Genomic DNA, 17,869 nt, shown 5'->3' with positions numbered 1-17,869 from the left:
TCTCGCATATTAAGATTGATAACATGAGGAAGTTTCTATAAATACCTTGAATTGGTGATATTAAAAAATTTAATTCCAAAATCAAGAATCAGATTTTTACCAAATTTGTTTGGACTCCATTGGGGGCAGCGTATAATCCATCATAGAATTAATATGATGTGGATTGTTTTTTGTGGATTCATGCGCACCCAAGGCACCTCCAATGTATTGGAGGCGTCTTGAGATTTTTGTTTTTTAATATTCTTGAAATCATAGGATCAACCTTATTATTTTTGGGGATATATATATATATATATATATATATATATATATATATATATATATATATATATATATATATATATATATATATATATATATATATATAGGGTTCAAGTTCAGGTTTCTTTTTTAGTTTATAATATTTAAGATTAACAAATTTAGATGCTCACGAAGTATATTATATTTTCTTTAGGGTTCAGACTTCTTTCTTAGATTATAGTGTTCAAGTTTAGATACTCACGGGGTATATAATAATACTTTTTAAGAAAAATATTGATTTTAAAAAAATTGAGATACCTAGATTTGATGGCTCTACCTTGTTAAACGGATTCCTTCTTATAAAAAATTAATTTAATATTATAGTTGATTTTAGTCAAAAAGAGAAAAATATACTTTTTAACATCGTATAGAAGTTTCTCTACCTATATTACTGTCAATTCTAAGATATGAAATTAAAGAGAACTCTAAATTTTTAATTGATTAATGAAAAAAAAATTCAATAATATGTCGTAACTAAATCTCGAATTTTAAATCACTGTTGATACATTAGTAGAAATTATTAATAAATTTTAAAATTATTTTCGATGTAATATTATTTTTATTTTAGACTTTAATTAATAAGGGGATAGATTCTTAATTATATTATACATAATATAATACTATAAATATATATATTTTTGACGTTTGTCGTAGTTGAACTGCCTCCACCCAAATACGCTTTTGTCGAGTTCGTGAAACCACAGTCAAATGTTTCCAGCTGCTTTGTCAGGTTGACCAGCATGCGCCATGATTTTCGATCGAAGTCTCACACTTCCACCTGAAAATAAATAATTAATTAATTAAAATCTTCTTTCCGTTTTTCAACGCTCGTCATCATCGTTTCTCGGCGTGCTTTAATGTCCCCTTCGTTTTCTTCCAAGGTCGGCCCCCTCAGAGGCTGCTGCTGTTCAGTGCGTCGCTCTCCTCCAACACATCGCCTCTTCTTCAGTTTCTCGCCGCCGTGATCGAATCTGTCGTCAAGATTCGAGCTTGCCGCGTTTCCACGGCGCAGGGAGCCGGTTCCTTGAGGCAAAATCGAATCTTTGATCGGGGGAAGATCGGCGTTGATTTGGGGATTTTGATGGGCTGGTTATGCTGCTTCAGAGGTTCATCCTCTAGGGTGAGGGATTTGGACCTTGACCTCTCTACCTTGAGTTTTTTACTTGTTTTTCTTCCTTCCTTCGATCACTTCGGTTTCTGTCCTGTTCGGACGATAATAGTTTGCTTCTCGCCTCTTTTTTGATATGTTTCCCTTTGTTTAATCTTGTCTATTTTCGATTCGAGGGTTTACTTCTCTTGAATCACTCCGATCCCCTTTGGTTATTGTTCGTAAAAATTAGTGAAAAAAAGAAACTCAAAACATTTCTCTGTCTGCATAATAATATGATTGTACATAGTTCAATTGAGCACCTTCAGGCCTTGTAGCTATCTCACAACCCATTTCACCATCTTCCAGTGCTACTTCACTAGATTCAAAACATACCTGTTCCTTAATAACTGCATCTGCTAAATTATGTTGGGTGAAGATCGTGAGATACATCACACTCTTATACAATTTGCATAAGTGATATACTCCAATCTCTGAATCAGTTCAACACTTTTTTGTGTAGTTTGAATCAATTCAATATACAGTTTGCTCAAGCTCCTACCTCTTGGATATCAAGCCTAGTTGAGCTATCCATATCTATATCCTTCATGTTTCTTTCTTAGCATCCTTTTGGGTTAGAAAATAATCAGTCTTTTCGTTGTAAGCTGCAGTTCGGTTGTACTGAAAAGCCTATCAATTTAGATCCTTTAGGCTTAAAGTTTCTTCGTGCAGTTTGCAGGTTCTTCAGCTGATGCTGGTAAAGGGAGAAGCTCTAATAGCCGTGCAAAAATCACTTATGGATTTAGCCTTGTAAAGGGGAAAACAAACCACCCTATGGAGGATTATCATGTTGCTAAGTTCATTCATATGAGAGGACAGGAACTTGGTCTATTTGCTATATTCGACGGACACTTGGGGAATAATGTACCTGCCTATTTACAAAAGCATCTATTTTCAAACATTTTGAAAGAGGTGCATCACTATCATTTTTGTTTGTTTGTTTGATTTGGACATGTAGTTGTAGATCATGTATACTTAAGTTTTTATCCCAAAAAAACTATAGGAAGAATTTTGGACGAATCCGGATGTAGCTATTTCAGAAGCCTACCAAAAGACCGATAGGGCAATTCTTTCACACAGTCCTGATCTTGGTCGAGGCGGATCAACTTCTGTTACTGCAATCCTCATCAATGGCACAAAGTTATGCATAGCTAATATCGGTGACTCGAGAGCAGTTCTTGCAAAAGGTCAACAAGTGTTACAAATGACAGTTGATCATGATCCCAACACTGAGCGTGGAAGCATTGTGAATAGAGGAGGTTTCGTATCGAACATGCCAGGTATCTTCTACTCTATATGCTTAATGTTTAGATTATCGATTTGTGATTGGTAACCTGCTTTCCTCCTCCAGCCTGCTGCATTATTGTTTTGATTCTTAGTAATTGGTATATACGATGATCCTTCGATTATGAGTAGGATAGGAGTGACCTTCCTATTTCCTACATCCTCTTATTTCCAGCCAAAGGTTCAGATTAGTAGATCAAAAACATTGTTGATCTGATTGACTAATTAGTCTACTTAAAGCATCAAAAAAGTGGGTGAGTTGGTTTCAACAGTCACAGTTTCATGATTTCAGACTTGCAACAACTATTTAGGAAACTAGTATAACCATCAAATTATTGTATATATAGGATTGCTTCAATAAAGCCTCAACATCGAACAATTCGGTGAAATCTCATGCAACAGTAATCTAAACATTGAGCAACTTGCTGCTTCAGACTATATTTAGTCTTAATCTCTTACAAGCTCAGATGATTATTCTTCTTTTCGTTATGTCAGGTGACGTCCCAAGGGTTAATGGCCAGTTAGCTGTGTCGCGTGCTTTCGGAGACAAGAGTTTGAAATCACATTTACGGTCCGATCCTGATATTTGTTGTTTAAACATTACATCAGAAACAGAGCTACTCATCCTTGCTAGTGATGGTATATGGAAGGTTTCTTCTTCAACTCTAAAACTAGTAATGTCATATATGTGTTTATTTTTTGTAACAAATTTGATTTAGGTCATGAGCAATGAAGAGGCAGTCGCGATTGCCAAAAGGTTTAAGGATCCACAATCCGCGGCAAGACAATTGACCACCGAGGCATTGACTAGAGACAGCAAAGATGACATTTCATGTGTTGTTGTACAATTCAGATCATAAGAAAAGCTTGTTTCTTTCAGTCATTCATAACCAGAGATAAATTTTTCAGTTGACCATCAGAAATTTGGAAGATTGGTGAGGTTACTAATACAGATTCATATGGTAATACCTTGAGAACTGAAAGCACCAAAGAGTTCAGCTTTCCGCAATCAGTGTGATCTTGCACCGTTTCCATTTTGCTCGATGCATCAATGATCAGGAGACTCCCCTGTTTCTATGAGCAGGGAAACTAGTAGACCTCTCCTTAAGGTTGGCTTTCGCATAATGGTTTGTTGGATTGGTTACTTTCTTTTCTTTAGCATTCCTTTTCCTCTTTGGATTGCAGTTTTGCAGCAGAGTTTTGGATTTAGGTTGCTAATGTTCGTGATAAGATTGCGATCGTCTCTATGTAATTTGTTAAAATAATTGTTGTTTTTAATCCAGTGCATAATATGGGTGGATGTAAGGGGTGACATTCAAGAAAGACGACAAGTTGGAGTTTATTAAGCAAAGCCATAAGTTGATGGTACAGAATGCTTTATTTAGCGGTTTAATTCGTTTATATTGGTTATTGTATGTATTCGATGAGTCATCGAAGAATAACTGTCGTGGAGAGGAATTTTGATGGTCCGGCGGCAAAACAAACAGCTGGGAGATTTGAAACATTCAACAAGAGGTTAGACTGGGTGCCAAGGCAAACCTTGGCACGACTATTCCGGTGCTCAAATTAGACATCCAATATGCCGATCAAATAGAGCGAATGCAATGGAAGGGCACTAAGTTATCACCCAAAGATCCACGATTCAATTCTCAGTTATAGCTTCCCAACTGGTCGTCCCAGATTTTTTTTTGAGTGAGCACACAAAGTAGAAGCCATTCCACTGTTATTTCATAGATGCAATCAAATTATTCTCATTATATTCCTTGCAATCATGAAAACTTACGCAAGAACTAAGCTATGATTTAGCTATGTTCTAAACTAATTCAGGAATAAGTAATAGCTCAAGGATCACTTCGAGTAATGCTGGGAATAATTGTTCAGCAATCTGTATTGCATAATAACTTTTGATACTTTTGTTTCATCATTTGTAGTAGTTTACCTCCTCTTCATCTTCAAGCATACGAAATATGTCCCAATCTCACCTCTCGGGACGGGTCACATCCACTTGTAAGTCGAGTTCTTATAGGATCAAACTTGTGCAAAATCATTAACCATGCTGGCATTCTAACTTGTGTGGGATGTCTGGATTGTATTGAATTTTCTATGGAGTCAGAAGTATGAGCTGATGGCACCATTTAGTGGGCATCTAAAACACTGACCGCAGTCAAATTATCTATGCACGAGTTAGACAGCCAATTCTCAGGGTTGTTGCTGGCATAAACAGTCAGGAAGAGGGTTCTCGTAAAATGCTTCTTCGGATCGAAACCGTTCTACGCCTTTTGAGCCAGTGGCAGGTCCTTTCCGCTTGCGGGGAGAACCTTGCCTAATATACCAGGACAAAACATTAAGTTCCGCAGATGTATCGAAATTCAAACACAAATGTAACTTGCATGATCACCTACCTTCTTTTATGGATCTCACTAATAATATTGGATAGCTTCCTGCCTTCTCTCAGAGATCCTCGATTGATCTTATCAAACAAATGAACTAGAGCTTTTCTGCATGCTCAATGGTAGATGAAGATTCAATAAAGAATATAGCCTTTTGCAAGTTTGATAAGAACAAGAGCTCATAGCAAGTCACCTGTCGGGATTAATTGTTTTCCTGTGCCCAAGGAAGCGACGGTGACCCTCGACTGCCCTTGCCATATTCCCAGAATATGACGGGATAAAAACATCACTTTCTAGAGATACTATGTAGTCTAGTGCTGCCATTTGCGAGGCATATTGCCTAAACGGTTTGAGCTCTTCTGCTGATGCCAACTTCTCCTGCAAAAGTAGTTCATAACCAGGACCGAATCAGATGAGACAATGGCTAAGTTAGGAGAGCTAGAAATTTTGATAAAATCAATGTAGAAACACATCAAAACACTAAATCTATCATCTCATACAATATATCAGAAGGCATTAATGAGAGGACCATTAACCCTACATTAACAAGGAACTTGAAGGCTCAACAAGGCTCTAAGGCTCCAAGAGATTTCTAGCTTTTATTGCAACTTTTGTTAAAAGATAAAAAAGATTATGAGAACCTCACACATCCAAAACTTAGAGTATCCTCATTTAGTCAAACGAGCAGATAATACTTTGATAGACATTCAGGTGCACCAGAACATGCTCTCACTAAAGAGTAACGTAGACCTACTTCAAGTTCGAATTTTCCTTAGACTAAGTGCCAAAGCAATTTCAAAGCACTTTTAGAATTCTCAAGGACAAGCTGTACATAGTTGTGATGTTCAAGAGACAAAAAAAAAGATTCAGAATGTTATTGAACAAAATAATGTTAAATCGGAGCAAGTTTCCTCAGAAAATGATAGAAACAAGAGTTCAATAACCTCCCACTTGAACATCGCATCTATGAATTCCATACCTTGCTCAACAAAATAGGAAAGTGGGATTTCAAATGAGCCAAATGAGAATTGCCTCCATATATTGACCCTGCTGCAATATATATCGGAGTATTTGGTGGATATCCAAGAGAAGAAATAAAAATTGCAACCTCCTTTGGAGTCAGCGGGCAGTACCCTTTCGCCCTTTGGTCTTGGGAAACAATGTCTTTAATCTTCCAATATGAAACATTTTCTCTGCGAAATAGAGAACACTGTTGAACTTCAAAGAAATTCAAAACAAGCATCCTGTAAAAACATCAAAAGGATACCTGATCCTTGCTAATTCATCAGATTCAACAGGTGACAAGCCATATGTGCACCCACTAAAAGCAAGCATGTCCTTCTCGTAACGAAGGTGCAACGCAATAAATGGACCATAAAATCTCATCCTCTCCACCAATAACTGAAGTTGAAAAAGAAAAAACATATTATGTTGAATCATGACCATTATATAGAAAGAAACTTAGAGAAAAAGGAAGTACTTTTCCTAGTGCTTCAATTTTTGGAGCAAATCTGAGGGCCTGAAAGAAAGCACGGCAGCGAAGTTTTTGTATATCAGCAGGAAGGTTATTGTTTGCAAGACGTGAATCTGACTTAGCAGCTTTGATAACCTGATGCATTAGAAATATTACCATCTATAACCGCTAATCATAGAAGGGTGTAAGATGAACTTTTAATTGAAGCAGGTGTACCTGATGATTATTCCACATAGGTGATATCTCACTTTGATAGTAGTCCAGCCCTGACCAGCTTCGGAAGTGTACTACTGCATTTGTGGTCATTCTCAACTTTTTTGGTAGTTTCTTTACAACTTTTACATCATTGGCCAGAGCATGGATAAAGTGATCTTCATCAAAAACATCAGAGAAATTGCTGGAACATGATCATGAAAAGCATCACAGAACACTATATATGTATATGTATGTAGTATGTTTGTATACATCAACTGCCAAGTGTTGCAGAAGAGATAAAACATCAATATTTTGGAATCAAATGGTGTGGACAAGATGCTAAATCATCAGACATCAGAGAAATTGCTGGCATATTTACTGAAAGGATTAGAAAGCACATGCATACGAGAATTCACAATGTAAACTGAATAGAGAAAGACTACTGCGTAAAATATAATTCGTGAACTGACTATCATGACATATTGGACATGGCATTGTCCCAAAAACTTATGCAGAGGCTTACAGTAGCTGTAACAACATATACCAGAGACACAATAGCACAATTCTTGTGTGTGAGTTACCCACAAACCTTATTCAGAAAGTATACCCTGCTCGAAATAAAAAGAATAAGAATAAAATTTAAGCATTTATACCTAGAATCGTGCCAAAATGATCTCTTATCAAGCCGAGGAATAACAAGTGTTGCATCAATTAATCGTGCCACTGCTACCATGTCACTTATCTGCCATTAGCATCACAATACACATGATTTTTTAACCCATATGAATAAAAACAATGGTATGAAAAATTAGCTTATGAAAGAGAGCTAGTTTAAACAATGTTATTTCTCTTACAAACAAAAGTAGCTAAGATGCCCATCAATCATGAAGAAGAGATAAACAATTGCCAAGATTGTATTTATGTAAGTGTGATCCTAGGATATATGAAATTTATTCTGTGACTGCAATGCAACTTAAATTCTGGATCTGCAGAAGCAAGAGCATTTTAGGCATCCAGGTGTTTTGCAGTTAATTTAGGATTGAAAGAATCAGAAATTTATCGTGCTGACTGCAAGTTTGGATAATCTTGATCCATTTAGTTATTCATTCATATTGTAGGCTTACTAGAACCTGTAAATATTGATGAATTTGGCACTGAAGCAACTTAAAACAAACTACTATTGTCATAGCAAAACAATATGGCTTTCCTCATGATACTCAAATCTGTACTATAATTTTCAAGAAAAAACCAGAAAATAATGCTTTTAAGGAACACACCAATTTTTATATTAATTTTGCAGTATTTATGAGCTAAACACACTAAACAAACAAAGATTATATTTTTGTTGATTTACTCAGTCTTGAGCGGTATCATAACAGATGTAAATGAATGCATGGTAAGGTGGACTATGAAGAATGAGTCTGTTAGACCTTTTATCCAAGATATTGTAACCTCAAACAATTTCCCAGTCTGAATTTTGTAGCAGTAGGTATGGACCATTTTAGTAAACATCCACAAGATTTAGAACAATTTTGTGACATTACCTTTTTTTCCTTTTCGTTACGTATTAGTCTGCTTATTCCATTAGGTATTTAGTGGTACTGCTGCTTCAAACAGCTCATTAATCTCATGTATTGTCAATAATAAGAACTCTTTATTTAAAAGCTACTATAATCAATTTAACAATGCACCACATTCAATTAGATCAATTTCAACGCATTTAAGGCATAAGTTAGAAGTCTATAACATCTCAACATATTATAACTCACAATATCTACTTGCCTCATGCAAAGACTACATAAGACGATAAGAAAACTAAACACAAGAAAGATCCATGTGCCTTACACAATAATCTTACAGAGATACATATGTCAGTAATGTCACGTAGAGGAGAAATATGAAAATTTATCTTTGTATTATCATCCTTTTCATTCAATTCGAGGGACAAGTGTAACTTTCATAGGCTTTTAATTCATGGTCTTAAAAAACCTAGGCAAAGTAGACTAAGTTTACTGAAGATAATTGTATTTTAAACAAAGTACAAATAAAATAGATTATACTTAGATCTCTTGTGGATGAACAATCTACCTTATTGGACCATGTTATTCAAAGAGATTTATTTTATTTGCATCATTACCATCCACCAATAGAAAACTCAACTCTTGAAGGTGGTGTTGTATTTCATGAACAATAACAATTGCCTCATCATCATTTGTATTACAAGTCATCCATTCAGATAGATAAGGAAACTTGCAAGTTACCATAAGGCAGAAAAGTACTATGCCAATTCTACTCTCGATGTTTGCAAATTACAATACTGAAGGTAGGAGTAACTGGTGGTAATGGGAAGGGTAACTAGACAAATTTGTTCTGTTCATCCCATACCTGTCTGATACAATACCCACTCATCTCATATCCATCACGGGTTATATTTCTCTGTCCATACCTGTTCCATAATGCCAAAATGGTACCCATATATGACTAAATGGATCAGGTACCCCACCCAAATTCAACTCAACCATGGTATGTAATAAATAGAATGCAAGATTAAGTATTTATATTCATATAATCATTGTAAAATAATTAAATTTGATTGAATACCAGTTAGCTGAGTCTTGAAACTCAAACTGATCTTGTGTCATCGTCATGTATCTATTATTTTATGCAAACTCAATCCAAACTTGTTTAATGGGTACCCAAACCCGTTTTAAATGATTGACTAGTCACTATTACCAGATAATATCATCTCATTGTCATCTCTAATAGGACTGTTAACATTAAGACCGAAGAAATGCTACTTCTGGAAACTCAACAAAAAAAAGGCCCGAATGCCAAGATAACAAATCCTCTAATATTGAAAACTTAGGCTAATGTACAAGTGAGTTGGTAAGTCAAATTAATGGAAATGGAATCATTTGTTTCTCACAGTATGAAATGGGTCAGTGGAAGGAACATGAGGTTTCTTAGTGTAGTATATAAGGAATTTTCAAGGTTCTCATATATTGTATTATCATAGTCACGAGGTTCACTGACATGTACTTCCTAGTATTCGCAACTCAATGTAATTTCTTCTAACTTCAATAGGTACCACCCAACTATGCACAACAAACTCTCAGTTGGTGAAAAAAATAAGACAAAGAATATCATATTAACAGGATGATGAGCATGATACTCTTAAATACAAAAGGGCACTTACTAGTAGATATATTTAGTAGTATTGCTATAAAAAAACTAGTCAATTTGCAGACAGGAATCTCACATTCTTGGTTCCTTGTAAAGATTGTTAAGTTAGATCTTTTAGCGCATAAGGTAGAGGCAAGCATTTGACAATTATGAACCAGGCCTAAAGTTTGTAGAATGTTGAATTTTCCAAAGAAGGTTAATTGATCTCAAGAGAAGAGTGACAAATAAGGTGAGGGTTCCAACTACTATCTCTTTGGGTACTAAGGTAACATCAAATTCTAGATCTACTATTTCCATTAAGCTTGAGGCAAGTCATCAAGTGATGCTTTCAGAATTAAAACTTGGTACCCATCTAAAATTCTTTGATATCAAGAAAAAGATGGATTTCTTTGATCTTAATGTAATTATTAGGTGGTTTCTCTCTTGGATGTTTCCATTCCTTCTCAAGTTCAGTCTAAGTAAGAAGATGGATTTCTTTGATTGTACCGTAGTTATTGTTTGTGGCCTAAGTTTTATATGATTTAGCTTAATTTTGTAAAGATGAAGCCTACAATACAATATACATGAAAAAAAAAGTACGTCTGTGTGACAGAGAGAGAGAGCACTCCATACCCCAGCACGCATTTGGTTTAACCCACCATTTGCATGAACTAGCAAGAAGCCTCTTGAACTCGAAGGAGCTGAAAAATATATACCTAAATGTTAGAATTACAGAAAACAAGCAGTAATCAAACAACCAAATCAAAATCGACGCTGATGAGGATCCCTTACGCAAATATGATGAGTTGGGTGTCACACAGTGCATAAAGTTACGATTCGAAGGTGACTTCCACAGCTTGGCAAACTCAAAATCTCCTTTCGAGTTGCCCACCTGCAGAGTGCAGCGTATGAACTATGAAGAGGGCGAGAGAAAAAATAAATGAAAGCGACGGCAATAAGAAACCATAAGAAATGCCCTCCCACAAAAAGACAAACAGTAATCAAGCTGTTAATTGACGTTTCAAAAAATAGGGCGGAATCACCTTTTGTGCAGAAATGGGAAGCTTGGGAAGTTGGGGCGGTGCGATCTCCCGCATCCACCTGAGCTCGTTCGTGTTTCGCCGGTATCCAATCTCGCGTTGCTAAACAACAAAACAAATCGAGCTATATCACACGGTGTGTGCGAGCATTTGTAGAACGCAACAAATCCAAGCCCCAAAATCGATTTTTTTTTCATCCATGCCTCAAGAATGAGCACAGACGACAAATCATCTAGAGAAACCACGAAAAATTTCACATCTTGAGGTTTCAAAAGTGAATAAAAAAGAACAATGGAAGAAAAACTACCGGTACAAAGGACAAGGAACAGCAGGAAAGGAAATGGAGGAAGCGAGAGAGAGGGAGATGCCTGGGGGAGCTTGAAGGCGTCGGGGGCGGTGGCGGAAGGGAGAAGGACCACGTGTACTACCACGAGGGCGGCGACGGCGATAGCTCCTATGGCGCACATTAGAGTCCACCAGAAAGTCGAGAGGGCGGTCGGCGTCGACCTGCGCCGCTGCATCCCACCGCTTCGCCCTTCGCTTTATTCTCGCCCTATGCTGCTCCTCTTCTCCTCCGATTTGGAAAGGGAAAGGAGAAGAAGTAGAGAGAGAGAAGAGAGAGAGAGAGAGGGAGGAGGAGGAGGCCAACAGAGGCTTGGCTTTCCCAACCTCGTCCTTCAAGTCCAGTGCGGCCTCCACCGCCATCCTTCCCTTCCATGTATGCCCCTATGCATGCTGCAAAACTGGCAGCTGTCAAAATAATATATTTACTCCAATTTTTCTCCATTTGTATGTATTCGGTGAAAGATTAACTATGACAATAACAAGAACAGGGATCAAAATTCTTAGGAAGCTTATTATTGAAATCTGAAATCAGTAAACTCAAGCCAAGACGAAAAAGTTTTCCCTGCTAATGCGTTCTTCGAGTACAGCTTACTGTCCACATGCAGATCTAAACCGAGATTACGATGGTCCTAGGAATGAGAGACATTAGAGCTAAATCTGACACCAAATCTATTAATTTATTGCTTCGGTGCCTGCGATCACGTGAACCAACTGTTCATGTGAAAACAACTGTTCACGAATTATCTCAAAAACATGCATTCCGATGAACCATTTGGAAGTATCTATATAAATATAGATGTAGATATAGATTCACGAAGATAGATGTCTAGTTGGAGGATAGAGATTTATTTTCTCAAGATACGTGTGAAAATTGATCTCTTTTCTTATAAACAATAAGTATATTATCTTTAATTAATTAGGTATCTCATGAAAATTACAATAAATTTTGTTAAGGTGGTAAAAGATGAATATACTTATCTCCAACGTCTCCATCAATTCGTCCCAAAATTAACACAGATGAGATAAATCACGAACAGCTATTAACCTTTGGAATAGTGAGTAGCACGTAAAGGAGGCATTTACCTCGGCTTTTGCCGAGATTCGAATCTCAGACCTCATGATGTCAACACTTCATGCGCTAGCCACTAGACTCATCCAAGGGGACACAATAAATCTCCTTAAGAAGTATCATTTGGAGGTTTATTCGGTCGATCTCATCTCGGTCTCATCCGACCTGTCCCAACCACTCTAGCTCAGTCTCTCCGACCTCCTACACTGTGTCGCTCTTCGCGCCCAACTTTCTCCATTTAGCAACTCCCACTCCTCTAGCCTGACCCGATCCCATACATCTTCAAAGGTGAGGGAAGAACGTGAAGGTTGTGATATGTGAAGAACGTGGAGCGACTGAGGACGTGGATAATGGGGTGGGAGCTTACGTGACATACCACGACTCAAATGTGGGAGAAGGTATATAAGGAAGCCTGCTTCAACAAGCGCATATACGCGCAAGAACATATCTAAACTCTTCTTCCCTCATTTCTTTCTCCTCCACTAGCTCCTGTGCTAACTTGAATGTTGGAATGGTCGCGCCAAATCCAATTCCAATGCTTATTCTAATCTCTTGTTGAGTGTTGTAGGGATTTCAGTAGCTTTCCCGTCACTAGAATAGGACTTCACACTATTACAATTGCTCATCGCTAACTCACTTGACAGCGACGACAACGATCTTAGACATGAACACTTAATGAGGGCATATGTATTGGTTTGAATATTAATATATATTACTTTTTTCAAATAGCATGTCATATACCTATTATATTAACACCTCCCTTTTAGGACATCCACATTGGTGGGTGTTATAAGAGCATCTGCAACGCTTTTAACATGCAAATGCGTTAATACTTTTTTTAAAATTTTTTTTTATGAATTTGTAGCATTAACACGTTCAAAGATTTGAACGCGTTAATGCTACATAGCCAAAAAAGTTATCCACGTCGGCGTTAATGCCTCAGGCATTAACGTCGTTGTGGATGCCCTAACACCCACCATCTCATAAAAAAGTGTGGGGTCCACATGCCACATATACATTATATTAACACATTCATTTTCTCACATTCGTTTTAACATTAACCTTCATTATTTGTGGGACTCGCTGTCCATTCATCTTTATTTTTATTACAATTTCAATTGTATTTACATAATTTAAATAATAATTATTTAAAATAATTAATAATATTATTTTAAAATATATTATTTACGTAAAATTAAAATATATTTATTTAAAATTAAAATAAATAATAATATTAATAAATTTATTTAAAATTAAAATATTATTATAATATATATTGAAATAATAATATTAACAATTTTATTTAAAATAATAATATTAACAATTTTATTTAAAATAATAATATTAACAATTTTTTTAATAGAATATATATATATATATATATATATATATATATATATATATATATATATATATATATATATATTGTAGAATAAGTTTGTGGTGAGCCATAGGGATTAAAAAAAATCAAAAAATAGACATTGAACACATTCAATGTTTTGTGTGGGCCCGCATCTATTATAACTTTCTCTACATTAATTTGAACGTACTTTGAACCTTATAACAGATAAATAATGCACCAATGCAGGTGCTCTTATTAACACACACTCATATTTATTTTAATATTAATATTAATTATTTATGGGTCCCGTTATTTATTTATTTATTTTATTCTTTATTTTTAAAATTTATTTTCTTAATTTTTAAAAAATTTTATATAAAAACCACTTGTTCAAACAATTGAACATTGTTAATGTGCGGGTGTTACAACATTCATTTATATTATTTTTTTTAATATTATTTACCGTGGTGTATGATTAATTGAGAATTTTTCTCCTTAATAGCTAGTCGATCTGAGAATGTTGGCTGTCAAAAATGAATCTCCATGTGTACTTCTCCGATTTACCTTAGATGGCCGGTGAAAAATTTCTGTGAGGCCGGATCAATCATCCTAAGTTTTATCTGACATGATTAATTATTTTTGTAATATTATTTAAATATTATGACACTTACGTATTAATACCTGAGATTTAATGGAGATTCATTCTCATTTATGCTCAGATCTTTTTTTCTTCTTCCATTGGTATCTTCTTATGCCATATAGCAGCATTAAACTTCCCACTTGGTCCCATGAGATCAGTTATACTCCCTCCAAACCTCTCCTCCCCCTTTCTTAATAATTGGTTCCGATCGATCACTTTCTTCAGTTGGGTTTGGTGTGGGTGGTCCAAGCCAAACGTAAGTTTCTTGGTACTGTAACATTAATTATTTGGATTTCGATGTTTCAGAGATTAGCCTTGTTTAAAGAAAGGTGAACACATATTCTCTAATTTTGTCCTCGTCAATTGAAGTTGTGGTTCCTACTTCCTGCAAATGAAAAGGATGAGAGGAGAAAAATAAGGGAAATAAATGTTTCATAAGTTAATGTTTTCTAATAAATTCACATTGCTAATGTTTTGCAGTTAATTAGATGAAGTGAAACACTTTCTATACATCTGTCATATGAATACAAAGTGGATGATCAATTGGCATTATTAATTTGATCGATTGGCGCGACCTTGAAAGTTTTGTGTTAATGCTTGTAGGAAGATTTATGTTTCACCTAAAGAGACAAACTAATAATAACCCTGCATCAAGACTCATTTCGCCATTGTGGCAGATAATGATGGTAGCTAGTGCATGGTGAAGTCCATGTTACAGAATGACTTCGTTTTCGCATTTCCTAGTGCGACGACATTGGCTAAACATAGATGTAACATGACATGAGTAGCGACAAAATGCATTTTGTGGGTTTTCAAAAGGCGGTCTATCATTATATTTTTCATAGAGTTAATAAAGTTAATAGAGGTTTTTTTTTAAAAAAAAATACAAGTCTATGCTTACTGAACCGTAAACATTAGATCACTTATGCTTACATTAGGTTGCACTATGAAGCTCGTTAATGAGTAAACCGTGAATGATTATTAATCTTTAAAATAGTCACACATAACGAAAATATTTATCTTAGTTATATTAAAATTTAAATTTCAATACGTTAACTATTAAATCATTCCATAATCGGTGTTAAAATTTCATGGTGGCTCCCACCAATCTATCTCAGGGTCAACATGGATAGGAATGGCAATGGGGCGGGGCGGGGTGGAGGCGGGTTTGCCATTCTCATCCCGCCCCGTTCTCATTTTTTCGGGTTCAAGGATTCCCTGAACCCGAATCCACGGGGATCAAATCCCCATCCCCGCCTCATTCCCAAATTTAATTTATATTATTATTATTATTATTATTTAATAATTATTATTAATGATAATATTAATATTAATATCAATATTAATAATTGATCCGGTGATAAGGTGGGGCCCCCCTTTTTTCTTTTCATAGAGAAGTCAACATCATGTGAAGACCAAGGCCAGAGGCCGATTGGGGAATGGAGATCGACCGGGCAGTAGGGGCGGAACGGCCCAAGAGCATAAACAGAAGCATAGACCCGACGAGGGGTCGGGTTTCCGACGCTCATGATAAACAAGGACGCCGAGCCGACATGGAGGTCCGCTCGGCCAATGCATAAATCAATCAGACTGAATAGGCGTAGCCGAGGGCACGACCCAGATTCTCCCGAGCAGACTAGCATTTAAGTCTGGCTGGGCAGAATGGGATTACCAATCGGCGGGACGTTCACCATAAACGTGAAGCAAGGGAACATCCTCTGACAGGAAGTATGGTCGAAGGACATGTTATGTACGAATGCCTAGGACAGAATGACCTCATGTCCCATCAGAAAGGTGGTCGAACTGTAGCAGTATGGCGTCAAGCAAGGTCACCTGACACGTCATACCCGGGTATGGCCAAAGTACACGTGTACACCTCGATTGGTGTGCATGAGCTTCCTCCAGCTCTATATAAGAGCTCACAGACTTCGCCGGAGGTAGAGTGACTCTCATATTCGAAATCACTTTTTTGCTGCTTGCTTGCCTGACTTGAGCGTCGGAGGGTTGTCGCTGGAAACCCTTTCCCGACCCGACTTCTTTGCAGGTTCGCCGGAGCTCCACACGGTCAGCAGGGGAGCCACGTCATCAACTAGGAGAGCACCACGTGCCCAACGTCCGCTGGTTCAGCGATTCGGACAGGATCAATAATATTTTCAAAAAATTTAATATTAATATTAACACTATTATTAATACTTTAAAAAATCATATTATTATTTATTAATATTAATAATAATAATATTCGGGACGGGTTCGGGGATGAGATAGTATTCTCATACCTGCCCCGAACCTGCCCTATCCTCGAAAAATCGGGGGTCCTTTTCCCATTTCGAGTTTTCCCCGCGGACCCCTAAACTCGTAGGAAAAATTATCATCCTTAAACATGGAAGAGCTAAATCACATGTGGCTACTAATTTATGAAATTTTGAATACAATTTCACTGGCGGGTCTTGATCCAATACAAGTTGGATCTAAATTCAATGGACACTCAGCATGGGATTTTAATTTGGGACCAAATCAATCCGAAAAATCAAACTCAGAGGCCACCAAAACATGCCTATCGCATGTATCAGTTGAAAATTAATCTTAAATATATTGACACTAATTTCGTGTATGCATCCAAATTTGTGGGGCGTCATGGAATTGACTTTTGAATATATATAAAATATATTTAAAATTAAACAAAAAAACACACACACGCGTCAACCGATCTTCACGTATGGATGCATACATAGTTCACAGGATCAGTCCGGCCCATGGGCATTTAATGAGCCATGAATGCCGGCGTTTAAGGTTCAATTAATAACACGCCCTCGGCTCCTTCCGTGCAGCCCGTCGGAGCGGCAAGTGTCATGCTGTGGGGCCCAGAGAGGGCCTCCCGACACAGACTGTTCTGTGCCGACGGCGACAACGCCCGTCGCCGGCTGGGTCTGGTGGGAAAGGGCGCAGTGCCGGTCCGCGAGTCTCATTCCGGTCTTCTCGTAACGATGCAATTTTGTTATTTAATTATATTACTTAAATAAATAGAATAATCATTGTAAAAGAATATAAAAAGACAAATTATATAACGTGGCTGTGATCAATATCTGGACCCATTGCCACGGGACAGGACGAACGGCCACGTGGAAACGCCAAACTCCATGGTCAAAAGAAGAAAAGAAGGATTATCCGCCCTGGCCTAGGGACAAACAAAGCCTAAGCAGTGCTGAAAAAACATAAAGAAAAAAAATGCAATAATCAAGCGTTAAAGAGAAGATCTTGGATCACCACAGCATCTTCCATCTTCGACTTTCTCTTCTTTTGATGCTATTTATTTATTTACTTACTTAACATCCATCCTCTTCCTCTGGACTTTTCCCCACCTCCAACGCCCTCGATGTAATTACAGTCCTTTAAGAGCTTCTCTGTAAAAGCTTACTCTTTCACCATTTTAGTACTCGGAAAAGGAGGGCACAAGCAGCAGCTGCTGCATTTCGGCAGCATA

At 36.9% G+C, this 17,869-nt stretch overlaps 2 protein-coding genes across 3 annotated transcripts; one reads left to right on the top strand and one right to left on the bottom strand.

The window, feature by feature from the left end:
• Positions 1 to 1,129: 1,129 nt before the first annotated feature.
• LOC121991799 (probable protein phosphatase 2C 9) lies at positions 1,130 to 4,014 on the top strand. 2 transcript variants are annotated; one of them, XR_006114735.1, is made up of 6 exons: positions 1,130 to 1,420; positions 2,120 to 2,359; positions 2,451 to 2,727; positions 3,227 to 3,381; positions 3,451 to 3,840; positions 3,917 to 4,014. XR_006114735.1 is itself a non-coding variant. In XM_042545837.1 (5 exons), the coding sequence occupies exons 1-5, from the start codon at positions 1,382 to 1,384 to the stop codon at positions 3,589 to 3,591; spliced, it is 852 nt and encodes a 283-aa protein (XP_042401771.1). In that variant the 5' UTR covers positions 1,130 to 1,381; the 3' UTR covers positions 3,592 to 4,014. The 2 variants fall into 2 exon arrangements, 1 of the variants encoding a protein (XP_042401771.1); XM_042545837.1 differs by having other exon boundaries at positions 3,451 to 4,014.
• Positions 4,015 to 4,466: 452 nt separating this feature from the next.
• On the bottom strand, positions 4,467 to 11,940 carry LOC121991797 (O-fucosyltransferase 7-like). The gene is made up of 12 exons (XM_042545834.1): positions 11,361 to 11,940; positions 10,996 to 11,094; positions 10,745 to 10,844; positions 10,586 to 10,653; positions 7,444 to 7,532; positions 6,812 to 6,992; positions 6,602 to 6,730; positions 6,389 to 6,522; positions 6,101 to 6,314; positions 5,315 to 5,499; positions 5,134 to 5,229; positions 4,467 to 5,054 (listed from the first exon to the last, which is right to left on the bottom strand). Exons 1-12 carry the CDS (start codon positions 11,511 to 11,513, stop codon positions 4,931 to 4,933), a joined length of 1,572 nt encoding a protein of 523 aa, XP_042401768.1. The 5' UTR covers positions 11,514 to 11,940; the 3' UTR covers positions 4,467 to 4,930.
• Positions 11,941 to 17,869: the final 5,929 nt, after the last annotated feature.

Source organism: Zingiber officinale, chromosome 6B (assembly GCF_018446385.1).
Source record: "Zingiber officinale cultivar Zhangliang chromosome 6B, Zo_v1.1, whole genome shotgun sequence".
Classification (NCBI taxonomy): domain Eukaryota; kingdom Viridiplantae; phylum Streptophyta; class Magnoliopsida; order Zingiberales; family Zingiberaceae; genus Zingiber; species Zingiber officinale.
This window is presented reverse-complemented; position numbering and strand designations above follow the sequence as displayed.